Source organism: Oryzias melastigma, linkage group LG10 (assembly GCF_002922805.2).
Source record: "Oryzias melastigma strain HK-1 linkage group LG10, ASM292280v2, whole genome shotgun sequence".
NCBI lineage: Eukaryota > Metazoa > Chordata > Actinopteri > Beloniformes > Adrianichthyidae > Oryzias > Oryzias melastigma.
The window spans coordinates 11421960-11437648 of record NC_050521.1 but is presented as its reverse complement, the minus strand read 5'-3'; the positions used below and the strand labels follow the sequence as shown (position 1 = coordinate 11437648).

General features: G+C 37.9%; 3 protein-coding genes across 5 annotated transcripts in view; 1 reads left to right on the top strand and 2 right to left on the bottom strand.

The window, feature by feature from the left end:
• Positions 1-3061, bottom strand: part of macrod1 (mono-ADP ribosylhydrolase 1) — a 148427-nt gene extending 145366 nt beyond the window's left edge. The window contains exons 1-3 of the mRNA XM_024283787.2: positions 2644-3061; positions 2017-2115; positions 257-364 (exon numbers count right to left, since the gene is read on the bottom strand). Of these exons, the coding sequence (XP_024139555.1) occupies positions 257-364; positions 2017-2115; positions 2644-3031 (595 nt within the window). The 5' untranslated portion in view covers positions 3032-3061. The remainder of the gene's footprint in view (positions 1-256; positions 365-2016; positions 2116-2643) is intronic.
• fermt3b (fermitin family member 3b) lies at positions 2934-13141 on the top strand. 2 transcript variants are annotated; one of them, XM_036213947.1, is made up of 15 exons: positions 2934-3067; positions 4861-4985; positions 7268-7501; positions 8669-8785; positions 9040-9208; positions 9324-9426; positions 9508-9615; positions 9815-9949; positions 10147-10193; positions 11010-11134; positions 11284-11390; positions 11491-11709; positions 11920-12044; positions 12227-12368; positions 12527-13141. In XM_036213947.1, the coding sequence occupies exons 2-15, from the start codon at positions 4862-4864 to the stop codon at positions 12704-12706; spliced, it is 1935 nt and encodes a 644-aa protein (XP_036069840.1). In that variant the 5' UTR covers positions 2934-3067; position 4861; the 3' UTR covers positions 12707-13141. The 2 variants fall into 2 exon arrangements, with proteins under 2 accessions (XP_036069840.1, XP_036069839.1); XM_036213946.1 differs by lacking the exon at positions 2934-3067 and adding an exon at positions 3900-4147.
• A 365-nt stretch (positions 13142-13506) lies between these two features.
• On the bottom strand, positions 13507-15671 carry trpt1 (tRNA phosphotransferase 1). 2 transcript variants are annotated; one of them, XM_024283788.2, is made up of 7 exons: positions 15536-15671; positions 15312-15396; positions 14929-15098; positions 14112-14289; positions 13984-14040; positions 13789-13899; positions 13507-13682 (listed from the first exon to the last, which is right to left on the bottom strand). In XM_024283788.2, the coding sequence occupies exons 1-7, from the start codon at positions 15584-15586 to the stop codon at positions 13660-13662; spliced, it is 675 nt and encodes a 224-aa protein (XP_024139556.1). In that variant the 5' UTR covers positions 15587-15671; the 3' UTR covers positions 13507-13659. The 2 variants fall into 2 exon arrangements, with proteins under 2 accessions (XP_024139556.1, XP_024139557.1); XM_024283789.2 differs by having other exon boundaries at positions 15312-15393; positions 15536-15669.
• Positions 15672-15689: the final 18 nt, after the last annotated feature.

Genomic DNA, 15689 nt, shown 5'->3' with positions numbered 1-15689 from the left:
TCTGTCATTGACAACTAGAATTACATTACAAGAGAAGAACTTTTGTTGTTGACTAAATACCTATTTTTCATATTTTCCAAAATGTTTACATTTTTATTTACATTTTGTCCCACAGTTGCAGTATACCAATGAAGAACATTACAGACCAGACTCATATTTTTAGGTGGAAAAACGTGTAATCTCAGTGACTGACAAAGTGCTACACTGTAACTTACATTAACCAAGCTGATAAAATTTGAGGAAAAAACACACATACCTGCATTGACAATAGCATCAACCTCCAGTTTAGTGATGTCTCCGCTGTAGAGGGAAATCTTCCGGTCCAACTTTTCATTCCTTTGGTACCGAGCCTGCTCAGAAAGACCTAATAAAGGGAAAAAAAATTGTTTTTTCACCACAAAAAGTTACTTTTTTTACTCTTAACATAACTCAGGGCCAAACTTGGAAAACTACAACAAATTAAGGGTGTTGAATTTTTTTATTATTATTATTATTATAGAGCCACATTAAAAGAACTCCCTATATTGTAGATTTTGTCAATTTATTCATTAAAATGTAATCCAACAAACTGTAAACTTTGGATCTAGAAGAGTCATCTACTAATTTCAGACCAATAACTGCTTTTAATGAGGTCTGGCGTTACAATACTAAGTCTGTTCTGTGTCTTGTTAACTTCCAGTCACTACTTATCTTGTATATTGAACATCACCACAAGGAAGCAAAACCCCAATGTCAGGAGTTTATTATTTTACTGTTTCAAATATCAGTATTTGCCGCCAAGGAATCAATACTTATTTTTCTCCACACTAATAAGAATGACCTTCAGCGAAAAATATATATATGTTGTTGGTTTTTTTGTGCGCAAATCTATAAATTCTTTGAAATATCACCTTAAAAATGTAATCAATACCACCCTAGGCAAAGAGCAGCATAAAACAGGAACCCCAGCACATTCAAAGTTATATTTAAGTTGTTGAGTTGTAGATATATTTATGTGCTTAGTTTACCTGTTTGGAGACCTCACATTAGACCATAATTACCAATGGATTAGCAATGTAAGCACATCTTGTTAAAACTACCTATTAGTAACCTCACAAAAAAATAACTTTCAAGCAATGAACTTTTGAAAGCCTTTAATTAAAAAACAGTAGAAAAGACACGTTAAAGGTCAATAATAAATAACACCAAGATACATTTCATAACCTGACAAACTGTAGCCTGAGTTAATGAATCTTTGTGTGCAGATCTCTAATTTTTCCAGTGTTATCAGTGATATACTGAATATTAATGGCTGTTTGACTACATAAATCTGCATATAAATTATCTGTTCTTTCTTGAAATTCAGTCTCCTTTTTTTCTCCCTGTTCTGCAGCAGTTTTTTTTTTGTTCTGTTTTGTTTTATGTCCACACTAATGCCAACTTTAATGGTCTTTGACTTGTGAGTCCATCCAGAATCAAAGCATGGGCAAATGTGACTCCAAAAATGGCGAATTCATGCTTTCTGCTGCTGTTGCTTGATTGAAACAATAGCATTTCCATTGTTTCTGTGATACTGTGACCATAAAAAAAAATCTTTTAAGATATACTCAACTCCATATCAGATTAAAAGAGTACATCTATTTTTTTCTGCAGGTCTCAGATGGTTCTTTTGCTATCACTATAGTGCTCACTCTCACTTCAAAAGTCAGGAGCTCGCCAGGCACAAAATATGTGATTTAAGGCAAGGCTCATTCAAAATGTTAAGTAAAAATCTAAAAAAAAATTGTGCACTTGGTGTGATACACCTGTGTGTGTGAGCTAATTTAAAATAAATGTGAGGGTTTAAAATATAAAAAAATTTAAATGTAAGTTAGGGGGGGAGAGTGTAAACAAAACATATAATTTAGATCTCTCTCAATTATAAACAACTAGATTAAATATTCAGTTTTGCAAAATAAACAAGATTTATTTTTGTATTGTTTTGTTTTTTTTATCAAGACTGAAGGGTTATTTCATATCCATTGGGTGTTCTCTGACCTGAAGTGGGAGTCCATACAGGAATGTCATTCAGCTGCACTGAACCCGAGGTCCTGTAGTAATGACGTCTGTCTTCCACAGAAAGAGATAACAAAAACTCTGGAACATAAAGAGAAAAAAAACACACAGTAAATATGTCATCTTTGCTGATATGACACAAATATTTGGTTTATAAATCTATTGAGGTAAAGACAGAATGATGAAAGATAAACTTAAAGTTAAGTCTGAAGAGGAAGCAAAAGTCAATATTTAGATTGATGTAAAAAAACACTTAAACAAGTAAAAAAAAGTGTTTATTACAAAAAGCCATCACAGTTTGATAAATAATCCAATGTCTTCATCTTCAAAAGCTAACACCTTAAGTTTATTTTATTAAAGAAAACTTGAGTGTAAGCTTAGTATAAACATATAGACCATGTACATTTAGATTACATTTACACTTAAAGTACTAATTCACTTTCAGTATAGAGTAATTATACTTGTAGTGCACTTAAATGAACTACTTTTAACTGGGGGACTATAATTTGCACTTCACTTCTTGTGTTTGCATTAAGGTGTTTTAATCACGTGACAGCTCTGAGTGTGCAGTATTCCATGAGTACTGGTACCCCGCTTTAACACTCTCACCCTTCGTCTTCTTCCAGTCTCCGTCAGCAGAGTCCAGGTTCACTTTGAGCGGCATAGCGGTGATGGTCCCGGTGTGCAGGGACCGGACCAGAGTAACGGTACTCGCTCCCAGAGCGGCTCCGAGGGCAAACTTTCCCAGCAGGCTGCTCTTCCACCTGGATGACGGGGAGGTGCAAGCTTGGCCGGGCTTCCAAAGCTCTGTTCTGACAGGGGGTGGCTTCTTAGCTGGGAGGGCAGCGTTAACGTGGCTGCGTGCTGGGATGGTCACTGGCGAGCTCCCAGTAGTTAAAGTGTGTTTGAATTGAACACCGACTTTCTGGAAGTCAACGTGGACCCGGGACACCTGGACTCGAATGTGCGACACCAGAGCGGATATTTTCAAAGCCATGTCGGTGTGACATCCACTGGACTAGCGAGCCGCAGGGTCAGGAGACTGTTTACAACAACAACAGACACAAAGTTTTACTTTCGATAGAAACCAATGACCGTGAAACACTCTTCTCACTGTTTGCTGTCATGTGCCATGTTTGTTTCGGAAGTGGAATGTTCCATTATAGAGGTACGATCTGAGAACAATATTAATATAACGTTATTCGTTTGATACTAAATTTTAGGTTTAAAAAAATAATGTCAACAAAAACTACTACGCATAATAATAGTAAGTATATAATAGAACGTGTTAGTGCTACTGTTTTCAAAACACCCCCTATACTGGGATACATGGATGAATCGAAGTCAATGCCTCCTTCACGAGTATCGGGAAATTCAAGACGCACCAAAAACAGACGAACAAAACACAAGTGTTACGCAAAATTTCTTTGGTTTCTTTAAAAATATATGTATATTTTCGCAAATTGTGTCCAAATATTCATGTTGTTTTTAGTGAACACCAAATACACTAACTGTAAATGTCATTAGCTGTTCGTTCCTGAAGTAAACATCTGAAGTAAACATTTTTCAGTTCTATTGCCCTCTAGCGGATCTTTCAGCTTATTGCCTTCATTTTATTAGATTTTTTTTAACCAGTTTCACCCCAAATCATATCTAATCTCAGCAATATCTTATATTATTCATTATAATATAATAGACTAAATCGTTTCTTTTGTATTACTGAATTAACTGAAGGGATTATCACATATGTATCTCATCCTACACAATTCTAAAAGCAATATAACCTGGAAATTTACTCCATATTTCATAGTCCACATCCTAACAGATTACTTAAGTTTCTACAAAAATAATTTAAGAGCTTGGACATCCACACATATTGCCTTGAACTCAAAGCCTGTCAGTCACCAAGTGTTGCCTTTTTACACTTCCGCCAAGCGGAAATTGACAAGAAAAAAGGAAGACAGGCGTAACAGAACTAGTAGAGGCTGGAACAACCCTACCAACCACAGCTTTCCCAGCCCTAGAGAGTCAGTTGCTCATTCTCTCAAAAAAGCTTCGAACACTTCTGACAGAGACCCTGTTTTCTCAAACCCTTGGACAGAGGAGATTTACGGTATTGTACATTAAAGGGTGTCTGTGTATGATGGTAGCGTGAGTGACAAGATAAGGTCAAGACTGTACACGTGTTTATATGATTTATTGGGGATTCATTGGGTCCCTTCTCTTCTACCAGACAATTTATGGAAAATTAAAATATTGGGATATCAGAAATGTTATTTTAATACATAAAGATAATTAAACAATACTTAAGGCCTCTAAGTAAATGTGATAAAGCTTTGACTTTGAGCTGTCTTTGTAACTGTACAATCACATATGTGTTTGTAAGGCACATTTGAATTTATCTGCACTCATGCAGGATAGGATTAGAGGGGGAAAACAATACAATTTGGGCGATTCAAAAAGCGGAAGTAGACGTCCATGATAATAGTCGAAGAAACAGGAAGGGCTGACTTAACTATTTATGTCAATCAGCCAGCATCAATGTTAGCCTGTCAATCAGTATTGCTGAGTTTTTGTTGAGTTTTATTGGTAATGTGATAAAGTGAAGTTTTTCAAAATAAATTGAAAGTCTTTGTTGAGCTTGTTTTCAAGCTCTCCCTTCCAGCCACCTTAGCCATCTCCGTTGTTGTGTGCTCTCATGTTAACTCCAGTACTGAAACTGTCCACTTCGTCTCTGAGCTTTTCTTTCCTTTCCTAAGAAGACGGGTCCCTTTGTTTCTTTCTCCTGTATGTCTCCTTTATTCTGTCATATCGTGTCTCCTGCAGCATGGCGGCGTGGGACCTGTCTGTCATAGTGGAGGATCTTGGGGCTGATGCCCCACCTATCACCATCAGCGTAACCTCTGACCTCCACATTGGAGGGGTGATCCTCAAGTTGGTGGAAAAAATGCGTGAGTCAGTCTCATTTATTACATTTACACACTACTGTTTCAGGAGCCTGTCTGCAGATTTGAGGATTACATGGAGGGGCGGAGTTAGAACATTTCATATGGAGGGCAAGAGGGGGGCAGAAGATTTTGGGAGGGTAAATGAGAACAGCAGAGTAAATGCATGATTTCTGAAGCAGAGAGAAACAGTGTTGTGTTGAAATTACACGATGTAATAATTAAATAATCAACAAATGAAATAGTTAAATAGCTTGAGGGTCTCAAGGTTTAATTAAAAAATGTTGCTTATGTAATTTTTGCAATGCTTAAAGAAGCTCACATTGATGATTTCTTCATTTTTGTCAATAATGATACTAATAATGACTCAAAAATTGGGAGGCAGTCCCCACCCCTTGCCCACCGGTAGCTGTGCCCCTGGAAATATGTAATTTTACTAAACAGATTGTCAGTACATACTACATTTCTAACCCATGAAAATACTGTTACAGGAGCATAGATTGCATAAAAGTAATATTTTCCAGATCATAGGGTTAACTCAAGAAGCTATGATTGAAATAAGAAATAACCATAGAAATAATGCAATTGGTTTGTCATAGATATATTAAAATAACTAACTAAATATCCATTGGTTCTGCATAGATTATAACGGGCTTAGAAGGGAACTAAAACCATCAAGTGACAAAAAAAGCAAAGATGTTGTCTCTAATGGGAAATAAAAGCGAAATCTGCACAAACACATCTCAGCAAAAAAAAGACTTTAAATAGTTTCTTTTTCGTTTCCTGTGGTCAAGAAGAATGCATCTAAAGGGAGAAGAGTTGACTCTGAACGCTCTTTAACATGATTTACATCTAAGCTTCTATTTACAGGTGAAAGCCTGATAACACAGAATGGTTTTAGCAAAGTGCTCTTTCACAAAAACAAACTATTAAAGTTGTTTGTTTGAAAAAAAAAGAGTTTGATCACAACATTTTCAAGGAACAGGAATGTAAGAAATCCTTGAGAATGCTTCAACAACCAGTTCAGCTCCTCAGCTCTGCAGGGACCTGATAGCAGTCACAATGGTTTTCAACAGATGGGCTGGACTGATGACACGTGTGATGTTTAGAGAATGACAGGGATGGAGGAACACAGAGGCTTAAGGATTTGATAAAAGTCACCCTGAGACCTATGAGAGTTGTCAGACAGAGTCATGAGCGGGTGGAGCAGGGGAGGAGGAGGTTTGCTCCACAGCTTCTGCAGTGACAGTAGGATGAGTGTGGAGGCAGAAGTTATATTTAACCGTCATTAGTCATTGAATAATGAAGCAAAAGTGTGAAGATTGTTACATTTTCTAAACTAGTTTTGGCTTGTACTACTTGAAAAATTAAAAGCTGAGACTACAATGCAAAACATGGTTAGGAGGAGGGTTGTTGTCAAAGTGAATCCTTGACAGATCAACAAGAATGGCTCCACTAATAAGACACAATCACTGAGCTAAAGAGAATTTTCCTTATGGTGAGTTTGCACTGCTGAGCAGTTTACCATGACCTCAAAACAAGATATAGCAACTTAAAATGGGGAAAATCATCAAACTTTTTTTTATTTTATTGTTTACGTTTAAGATATGATAGAAAAAAGCACATAGTATCTAAATAACATAGATCAACACAATGTGGTAGTTCAGTTCACATAAGAATTAACTCCAATGAAAAGTGTGTTTTTGGTGTTTTTAACATGTTCTTTCAGCCTTTTTCTCAAAATGGAGGACATATATAAAGAAAACTCAGATTAAAACCGCTTTTGTGAATATTTCTATACTGTGAATCAGGAGCAGACGGAAAAATGCAATCGGAAAAAGCCTATAGTGACATAGGTGCTACAGTCAGCTCCTCAAATAGATCCATGAACATCTTTGTGTTCCTTGTCTGAGCTAACATCTGGATCAAAACTGTTTGATCCAATATTGCTTCACATTGTTGTTGCACCGGTAATGTTAGGTTGGGGTTGTGAGGGGCTCTAAGCTAACAGGAGAGAGGGTAAGTAAAGCGATGATGGGAAGTGTGGGTAGGCTTACTCCATTCCAACAGTCTCACCCACAACTGTTTCCCATAGACTCCTCCCGCTCTGTGGAATCGATCTGCTAGAAAATCACACAGGTTTTTTAGATTTTGGCTAAAAACAACATAGTTATAACTAAAAGACCACTGGGAGCACTTATAGATCCAAAGACGATTAGCAGTTGGTTAAAATGAACTTTTAACACAAACAGCGACTCAAAGCGATGTTTTGTGTGTGTTCTCTTCAGAGATTAAGCGTGATTGGTCCGATCATGCTCTGTGGTGGGAGCAGAAGCAGCGATGGCTGCTGAGGACGGCTTGGACTCTGGAGAAATGTGAAGTTCACGCTGACGCCCGGCTGGTCTTCATGCCCCAACACAAGCCGCTCAAACTGGGTCTTCCCAACGGGCTGACGCTAAAGCTGCGAGCCTGCTTCTCCAATCCGGTCTTCCAGACTGTAATGGGCATCTGCAGGCTGCTGAGTACGCTTTTTCCTTTTTTTATGCATTTATTCTGGTTTCAAAATGAAATAGAATCTGAATTAGATCATTTATTTATTTTATAAAACAAATTCATTTAAATGTGTTTTGATTTTTTTACCCATTTTGTTGTGAGTGCGTACACATGTTCAGATCTTCATAGGGGCTTTATGTCCTAACACTCTTGACTGTAGACAGCAAAATAACTGCCATCAAACGAGACCTTTGTTTAATGCTTTCGTGTAGTCTTATTTAGTTTCTTCTTGTTTTCACTTCCTCTGAAGAAAATTCAAGGAAAAGACAGCAGACTGGAAATATCATGAGCCTTTAATGTTTCTGCAAGAAAATTACTTGATAGAAGCACCTCGTTAAACTATAGTTTTATCAATAATTGAGTAACTTCAGTTGTTTTTAAGGAAAAAGAAAAAAAAACAGAGGTAGGTCACTTATGTTAAGCAGATCTGCATTTATTCAATCCAATTCCGGATGTGCATTTTTTAAAATCCAGTTGGGATTTATTGAGTATTAAATATATATATATATATATATATATATGCTTTAACTTTTAGACCATCTTAGGGCTTAATTAGTTTCTTCATTGTGGGGTTTTTGATGCCACCAAGGAAAGAATCAATTATAGAAGTTTTGCACTCTGTGTAAAATAAAGATAATTCTATTCTTTGTTAAAAGCAGACCATAATTTAATACGTTAGCAACAAAAGGAAGACATGTGACTCAGTATGTGTTTTTCAACCAGTTTGCTGTGATTTTATGCAGGTGAATTTTTCCAGATTCTCTGCATTTCTTGCAGAGTAAACTACAAACAAATGAGCAAACAAAAAATAATAGCAAATCCATTCACATTTTCGCTTCATAAAGTTTCTGTTTTCAACACTTTTTAAGTCAAATCATGGTCTACTCTAAATGGGAAATACTTTATACTTTAGTAGTGTTTATCTACCTTGCTTTTAGGCCTAAAGAGCTAATCAGTCACAGTCCTAGTCGTGCACACATGCATTCCCACATTCCAGAACCTATATTTTTTAAATTTTATATCACATATTGAATTCACAAGAACTGTCCAAAAGGAGCCATGCTCACTGACTGCAGGTTTATGTCACTCATCATCTGCTTACAATGATAGAGGAAAACCTTTTTTTTCTCCTGCAGACATCCGTCGCCCTGAAGAGCTTTCCCTCCTTCGTCCTGTAGAGGAAAAGAAGAAGAAAAAGGATAAAGATTTGTCAGAAGACATTTACGACCTGACTGAGGTGCCCCTTTCCTCGGGTACTCTCATCATATTCTATGTGCATTAAAGTGAAAGCATAAGTTGCAGAGGGATTTAATTAAAATACATGTAATGTTTGAAAATCAAGCAGTTTTTAGTAGCTGAAATCCTTTCCTAATTGTAAAAGTTCTTCTTTTTGTTGAGAACCAAATACATTTCATATTTCAGATAAAGCATAGAAACATGTTTCTTCAAACTTCTTGAGAACTACAATTTCATTAGAAATTTAAGGCGGTACTGTTTCTTCCTGCAGTGTCCAGGCCCTGTCTCTATAATGGCATGCCAGCACACTTTGCTGATTCAGACAAACTGGAGGCCGTCTATAAGATGCTGTCGGTGACTCAGCCTCTTCCTGCCCCCGAGGTCATTGCCAAACAGTACCGCCCAGCCAGCGTGGTGGACAAGGCACACATCAACGGCAGGTATGTTGGAGATGCTTTGTGTAACAGAACTAAGTTAACTGTCTTAAGAAAGATTTTATCTTTAGTTCAAAGATGTTTTAAACTTTTGCAAACTTTTGTGCTTCTTCCTCATCAGATGGTTGGACTCGTCGCGCTGTCTCATGCAGCAAGGCATCAAGGAAAACGATCGAATCTGGCTGCGCTTTAAATTCTTTTCCTTCTATGACATTGACCCTAAAGTACGTGTGTGTTTGTGTGTCAGTGCTGTTTTTACATTACTGCTGTTGCTAAAGAACTCGTCTCAATTTGTGGTCCGGCAGTATGACGTGGTGCGTGTGACGCAGCTTTATGAGCAGGCACGCTGGGCCGTCCTGCTGGAGGACATCGACTGTACAGAGGAGGAGATGATGCTGTTTGGAGCTTTGCAGGTACAAGATTAATGGGAAAAAAGGAACTTTGCTTCATAAAGTGAATACTTGTGTTCATAAAAGTACTTTGATGCAATATTAATAGCACCAAATCTTAATTTTAAATCTAAATCTCTCCTAATTATTAAATTTAAGTAGCTACGATGAAGTTAAAACATACCATTCTGTCTGTTCTTTTTTTAAAATCCTCCCCCTGCAGTACCACATCAGCAAGGTGTCTCAGTCTGAGCCGCAGATGCTGTGCTCCAGCGCGGCGCTGGATGACCTGGAGACCGCCCTGCAGTCCCTGGAGGTCAAGATGGAGGGAGAGAGCAGCTCTGCTTCTGAGCTTCTGGTCAGAATGATGGCAGCATCTCTCAGTTCCAAGTTTTGTAGAGAAAACATACAAAAGGCTAAAATCCAAAGTTTTAAAATTAAGATCTACACAAATATAAAAGATGGTGTTATGTTTGGGAACCAAAACCAGTTGAAGCTTAATGTATGAGAAGAAAAACATGTGTTTTCCTATTAAAACAACTTTCTTTTGTCCAGAAAACTATGACTGCACCAGAGCTGAACGACTATCTAAAGATATTCAGGTAAGGCTGGTCTCCCTCTTAAAGTCAAACTCCAATCGGATTTCAGTCGTTCCAGTGGTTATTTAGCTAACTGCATCTCAGACGTACATGGATCTATTTGTCTCAGAGCAGGAAGCTTGTGAGCTCCCTGTTGTAGTTTGTACATAGGAACTACAAGCTCTTTCCAATGTCAATTTTGTGTCTGCTCCGGATTCCCCTTGATTTGAATAAAGAAACACGGTTTAAATCTTTATTTATGTCCTCCATTGTGAGAAAAATGCTTTAGGAACATGCTAAAATCATGGTTTTTATTGTAGTGGGTCTTTAAGTTCCACTTTTCTTAACCCCAGAGCACTATCGCTGGGGGATTTTCACCCGAGCAAAAGTATTTACACTATTTTAAATTTGTTGCTTTTTTTGAGTGTCATGGGTCCCTAAAGTCTCACATGTCCCAGGTATGAGTGGACCAAAGGTCAACTGTACAGTATCATCATTTAATTTTTTTTAGGAATTTTTCTTCTCAAATTCCTACTTTTTCAATCATGTTCTTAGGATCTTCCTATGCCCTTTCCCCCCACTTTGTTACATAAAGCAAAGTTTGAAATAAAAAAAAACGACTCTGATTTATCATGTGTTGTCATATCTTGATCTATTTTTATGAGAAATACTTTTTATTGGGTATTTTATATTAGGTAAAAACTACCTGGCAAAAGTGATGGTGTAACTTTTTATAGTAAAAGTGTTCTAGGGTTAAAAACATACTGGAAGCCTAAATCTGATGGGAGTTTCAAACGCAAAGTGTTACATTTAAATGAGAAAATGTGTTTATTTCTTCAGGCCAAAGAGGCTGACTCTGAAAGGGTACAAGCAGTACTGGTTCAAGTTCCAGGATACCTCCATCTCTTATTTTAAAAGCAAAGAGGAGAGCATTGGAGAGCCCATTCAACAAATTAACCTCAAAGGTGAACAACTGCTCTAACATTTTGTGCCTCTTTAATACAGTTGTTTATCAAAGGAAATTGGCTATGTTGTAGTTTTTTGTTAGTGTTACTTAAGTGATTGTGTAGGAAAATACATAAAAAGGTGACTTAGATTTCTCTCTAACATACAGGATGTGAGGTTGCTCCAGATGTTAATGTTGCAGCACAGAAGTTCCTCATCAAGCTGCTAATACCAGCACCTGAAGGCATGAACGAGGTCTATCTGCGCTGCGAGAACGTGAGGCCGCACAGGAATCCATTTCTGTGGGAAACTTCCTGTCTCTTTGTCTCGTCTGACCACAGTCACACCTGTCTCCTCCTGTGGTCTGTGTCTGCAGGAGCAGCAGTACGCTCAGTGGATGGCAGCATGCCGCCTGGCATCAAAAGGAAAAAGTCTCGCAGACAGCACTTTTCAAAGTGAGATCGATAGCATCCGTTCATTCCTGGCTATGCAGAAGACCAACGGTTCACAAGGCCATGCAGATGCCAGCGATGAAAGCATCAATCCTCACAGTCTGGTTTCCCCACGCTATCACAAGAAATATAAACCCAAACAGGTACAGAGGGATGAGGAGTGCGTCTGTTTTCATGAAAAAATATGATGCTTCCAACACACCATTAACTGAAACTAATTTAGTCATTTTTCTTGACAAATGACTTTGTGCAGCAGGGTTAATTGATTAGTTCAACAACTTCTCCACAGTTAATAACGAAGACAGCAAAAATGTAATTGCATCTGACATTTCTGTCCGTTCTCGCTTCCCCAGCTGACCCCTCGAATCTTGGATGCGTACCAGAACGTGGCTCAGCTCTCGCTGACAGATGCACTGATGCGCTTCCTGCAGATCTGGCAGGCGCTGCCTGACTTTGGACTGTCATATGTCGTCGTCAGGTTAAAAGTTTAATTTAAAGCTTTCAAGATTCTGTACCAAAGAATGCTGTCAGAGAAAAGAGAATAGAGCATGACTAATGCTGAAACCAGATTCACAATATTACAAGTGCCATCTTTTGTGCTTCATTTCTTTTCTGATAAAAAAAAAGCATGCTGAAAAACAAGATGTTTTTGTCTTGTAGGTTCAAGGGAAGCCGCAAAGATGAGGTGTTGGGCATAGCCCCTAACCGACTGATCCGCATCGACCTGGCAGTGGGTGATGTGATCAAGACCTGGCGCTACAACAACATGAAGCAGTGGAACGTCAACTGGGACATAAAGCAGGTCAGACTCATCAGTATTACTGAAAGATGCTTTTTGTGTGTATTTTAAATCAAAACTACTTCATGATCTACTTCCTACACACCAAAAACATAAATCTTAATTCATATGAAATACTACGCCCCCCTGATGATTCTTTCTTCTGTGTCCAACCCATCCAGGTGGCCATTGAGTTTGAGGGGAACGTGAACATCGCTTTCAGCTGTTTGACCGCTGACTGTAAAATTGTTCACGAGTTCATTGGCGGATACATTTTCATGTCAACTCGTAGCCGGGAAAAGAGTGAGGTCCTTAACGAAGAGCTTTTCCACAAGCTGACGGGGGGTCACGAAGCTCTCTAAGACTGAAAGTATACAGACACCGCAACGTCTCATGCATGTCTGAAAACTGAAAAACATCTGTGGCACAAAGACCAAAATAGTATTTTCTGTCTCTTGTAAAAATGTTTAACAAACTTTATTTATCCTTCCACTCAGGTTTGGATCTAAGATCTGTTCTCTGTATGCATGTTTTCAAGCTGCAACTGTCAGGAAGTGTTCACGGGTTTAGACGATTGAATGGCTTTCATGTTAAACTGAAGGAACTGTTGCAGATCAAACATCCATGGAGATAAAAGCCAAATGTATAAAACAGTATTTAGGCTGAAAAGCTTTGCTTTTTCAATAGCTGCAGTCTCCAGACTCCACTTTAAATGAGCCGTTCCATTTCCGATAAATTACAAAATGATTTTACTCCTCACAAATATGTTTGACCCATAAAAATAAAACCAAAGTAGGTGCAGCTTCTCGTTTTTGGTGGTATTTGTCTCCACTCCATAAGGTTGTTGCTATTTTGGTATTTTCTGTTGTTTCAGGAAGTTTCTCACAGTTATCTCCCCTCACACATGCTGTGTGTTTCAGTATCTTAAGAGAAAATGTTGAAGGCATCCGTTAGACCACAGGGTCTGCATCCTCTGATTTCCAACCTTTGGAATACTATAAAATTCTAAAATTTCTTTATTGGAAACTTAAATGGTAAAAGTAAAATAAATTAATTAATTAACCATTTCCACTCATAAAATACCAACGCAAATCGGTTAAACAAACTGCTATCTAACAATGAGTATTTCCTGTTTCTCCTCTAGTCTAGTTGAGTGACAAAATACTTCAGAAGAGCTTTATTGGTTTGCTTCCATTTAGCTTGATTTATGAATATCACATGACTGATCAAACCATCTGAACAGGATGTAAGAACCATAATGTAAAGAAAGTGTGACTTTTATGAGGTAAAATGTCACCAAGTTTCCTCATTTCTCCTACTGAAGTGGCAGGACACTCCCTGAAACAGAGCACAAAAGAGGAACAAAATGAACAAATACATGCTAGATTTAAATTGATTTTGGTTTTATAAAACATGAAAAGGTCTTTGGTTTAGCTATTCTTACTTGTAGGTCTCAATCTGAGGGCCCGGATGAAGTACTTAGGCAGGAGTTTGCCCTCAGTATTGCCTGCAGTAAGCAACACGCCGTTCTCTGACCGAAAGAACTCAATACCATCTGCAAAAATCAGAAAAACACTGATTTTCTCTGTACACACATGATCCAGACTATTAGACAGCAGTTGTTGGTGGTTAACCTTACCAGCAAGGGCCATGGGGACATCAATAAACACAGCAAGATCACAGTTCTTCCTCATGCCTAGTAGAAATGGAAATGTTACTGTGTAACGGCATAAAGGGTAAAGTTGTCTAGTCTGACTTTAAACACACCACTGATGACGCCGTCTTCTCCTGGCAAGCCTGGCGCCAGGTGGATATGGGTCCTATTCATTCGGCTCAGGCCATGCTGCTGGATGGACGGCCAGTTACGGAGGTAGGTACCGTGAACAGCTTCAACTGGGCAGGCTGGAGAACCAGCAAGTAGTGGTATCAACTCAAGATCAGAAACCTAAATGGATGAATGTATCAAAATTAAGCAGAGAGCTTCATAAATAGAAAAGGATAATAACTGGTCCCTTTGTTAAAGAAAATGTAGTGACATTTCCATGTATGACTTCCTAAATTAACCCTAGAAGTACCACAAAACAGCCACTAAAATTAAAACACACACAAAAACTACAAGTTTTAACAAATAAACAATAAAATAAATATTTAAATATACGCAACTTTATAATATTGACAATATATAAAAGTTAAAATTAATCCAATTCTGTTTCTGGTAAGGTATTTTTAAGGTTCATGCAAGCAAATAATTTATTTATTTGACTCATTGAGGGTCAATTACTTATCGATTATCATTTTCTTCTTTAATTTACAAAAATAAAGCAGTCTGCAGACATCTACAAAGTTTACAGCACCAACTAGCTTAAAAAGATATGTTGTATATGTTGACTTTTGGAGTTTTTAGGAGTTTATCATGGACACATTTAATGTCACAGTCAACTGTTTCCTGTCGCTGGTAGTTTAAGACACGTTAGTAACACTAATATTGTGTGTCGTACAAAAGCCAGACCAGACAAAAAGTTTTGAGCAATTCAAAATGTCTTCTACTTTGATTGCCTTTGTGACGGCCTGAATTTATTCCTACCTGTATTGAATGTCCCTGGTTTGCTCTGATCTCCAGCCGGCCGTTATCTGGATGGGAACGGAGCTTAAAGCGTTGCTTGTCATTTGTAGCCACAACTCTTTCTACGTCTTCTAATGTGTACGAATGAAACTGCGGGTGAGCCAAGAGATCCTCCACAAACAGGAAGCCATCTGTGGAAATGAAATATACAAATATCAGGACCAATCTTTCCATTGTGTATGTGTGATTTGAGTTTTTAAGAGAGAATGAAGTCCCAAAAAGCTTTTGGTTAACTTCATTTTAACATATGTGTGATAAAAAACGTGTTTGTGTCACATAGTTCAATAAGAAGACTATTAAATAACATCATGCAATCTGTGTGTGAATGCATATGAGTTGTCAACCTGTGCCCATTTGAAGACCCAGCTGCTGCGCTCCATGACGCAGAGCATAAGACATGGCTTTGGATAGCTGGACATCTTTGTCCTGCTTCAAAGAAAGACAGAAGTTCAAATACATGAACAAAATCGCAGCTCAAAATATTAATAGCTGTGGTTATAATAAAGAAGTAGTGTCTGTCCATGCAGCTCAGATGCCAATATAACAACAAATGTGTGAGTTTTCTCACCTTTCCCTGTCTCTTTTCCCTTCCTCTCTTTGCTCCTCTGGCACTGTCCATTAAAATCAAAACAAACCCAGCTCTGTCAGAAAGGCCTTCTGCAGCTAAATGTAGAAGTTGTGAGAAATCTGAAATAATGTGATACGCATCATCTTTGATTTTG

Coding starts and splice junctions, on each gene's coding strand:
- trpt1 (XM_024283788.2), bottom strand. CDS start 15,586: ATGGACAGTGCCAGAGGAGCAAAGAGAGGAAGGGAAAAGAGACAGGGA. Junction 15,397..15,535: donor GGGAAAAGAGACAGGGAAAG/GTGAGAAAACTC, acceptor CTTTCTTTGAAG/CAGGACAAAGATGTCCAGCT. Junction 14,290..14,928: donor ACCAGGGACATTCAATACAG/GTAGGAATAAAT, acceptor TCATCCATTTAG/GTTTCTGATCTTGAGTTGAT.
- fermt3b (XM_036213947.1), top strand. CDS start 4,862: ATGGCGGCGTGGGACCTGTCTGTCATAGTGGAGGATCTTGGGGCTGAT. Junction 12,045..12,226: donor CTGTCATATGTCGTCGTCAG/GTTAAAAGTTTA, acceptor TTTGTCTTGTAG/GTTCAAGGGAAGCCGCAAAG. Junction 12,369..12,526: donor TCAACTGGGACATAAAGCAG/GTCAGACTCATC, acceptor CAACCCATCCAG/GTGGCCATTGAGTTTGAGGG.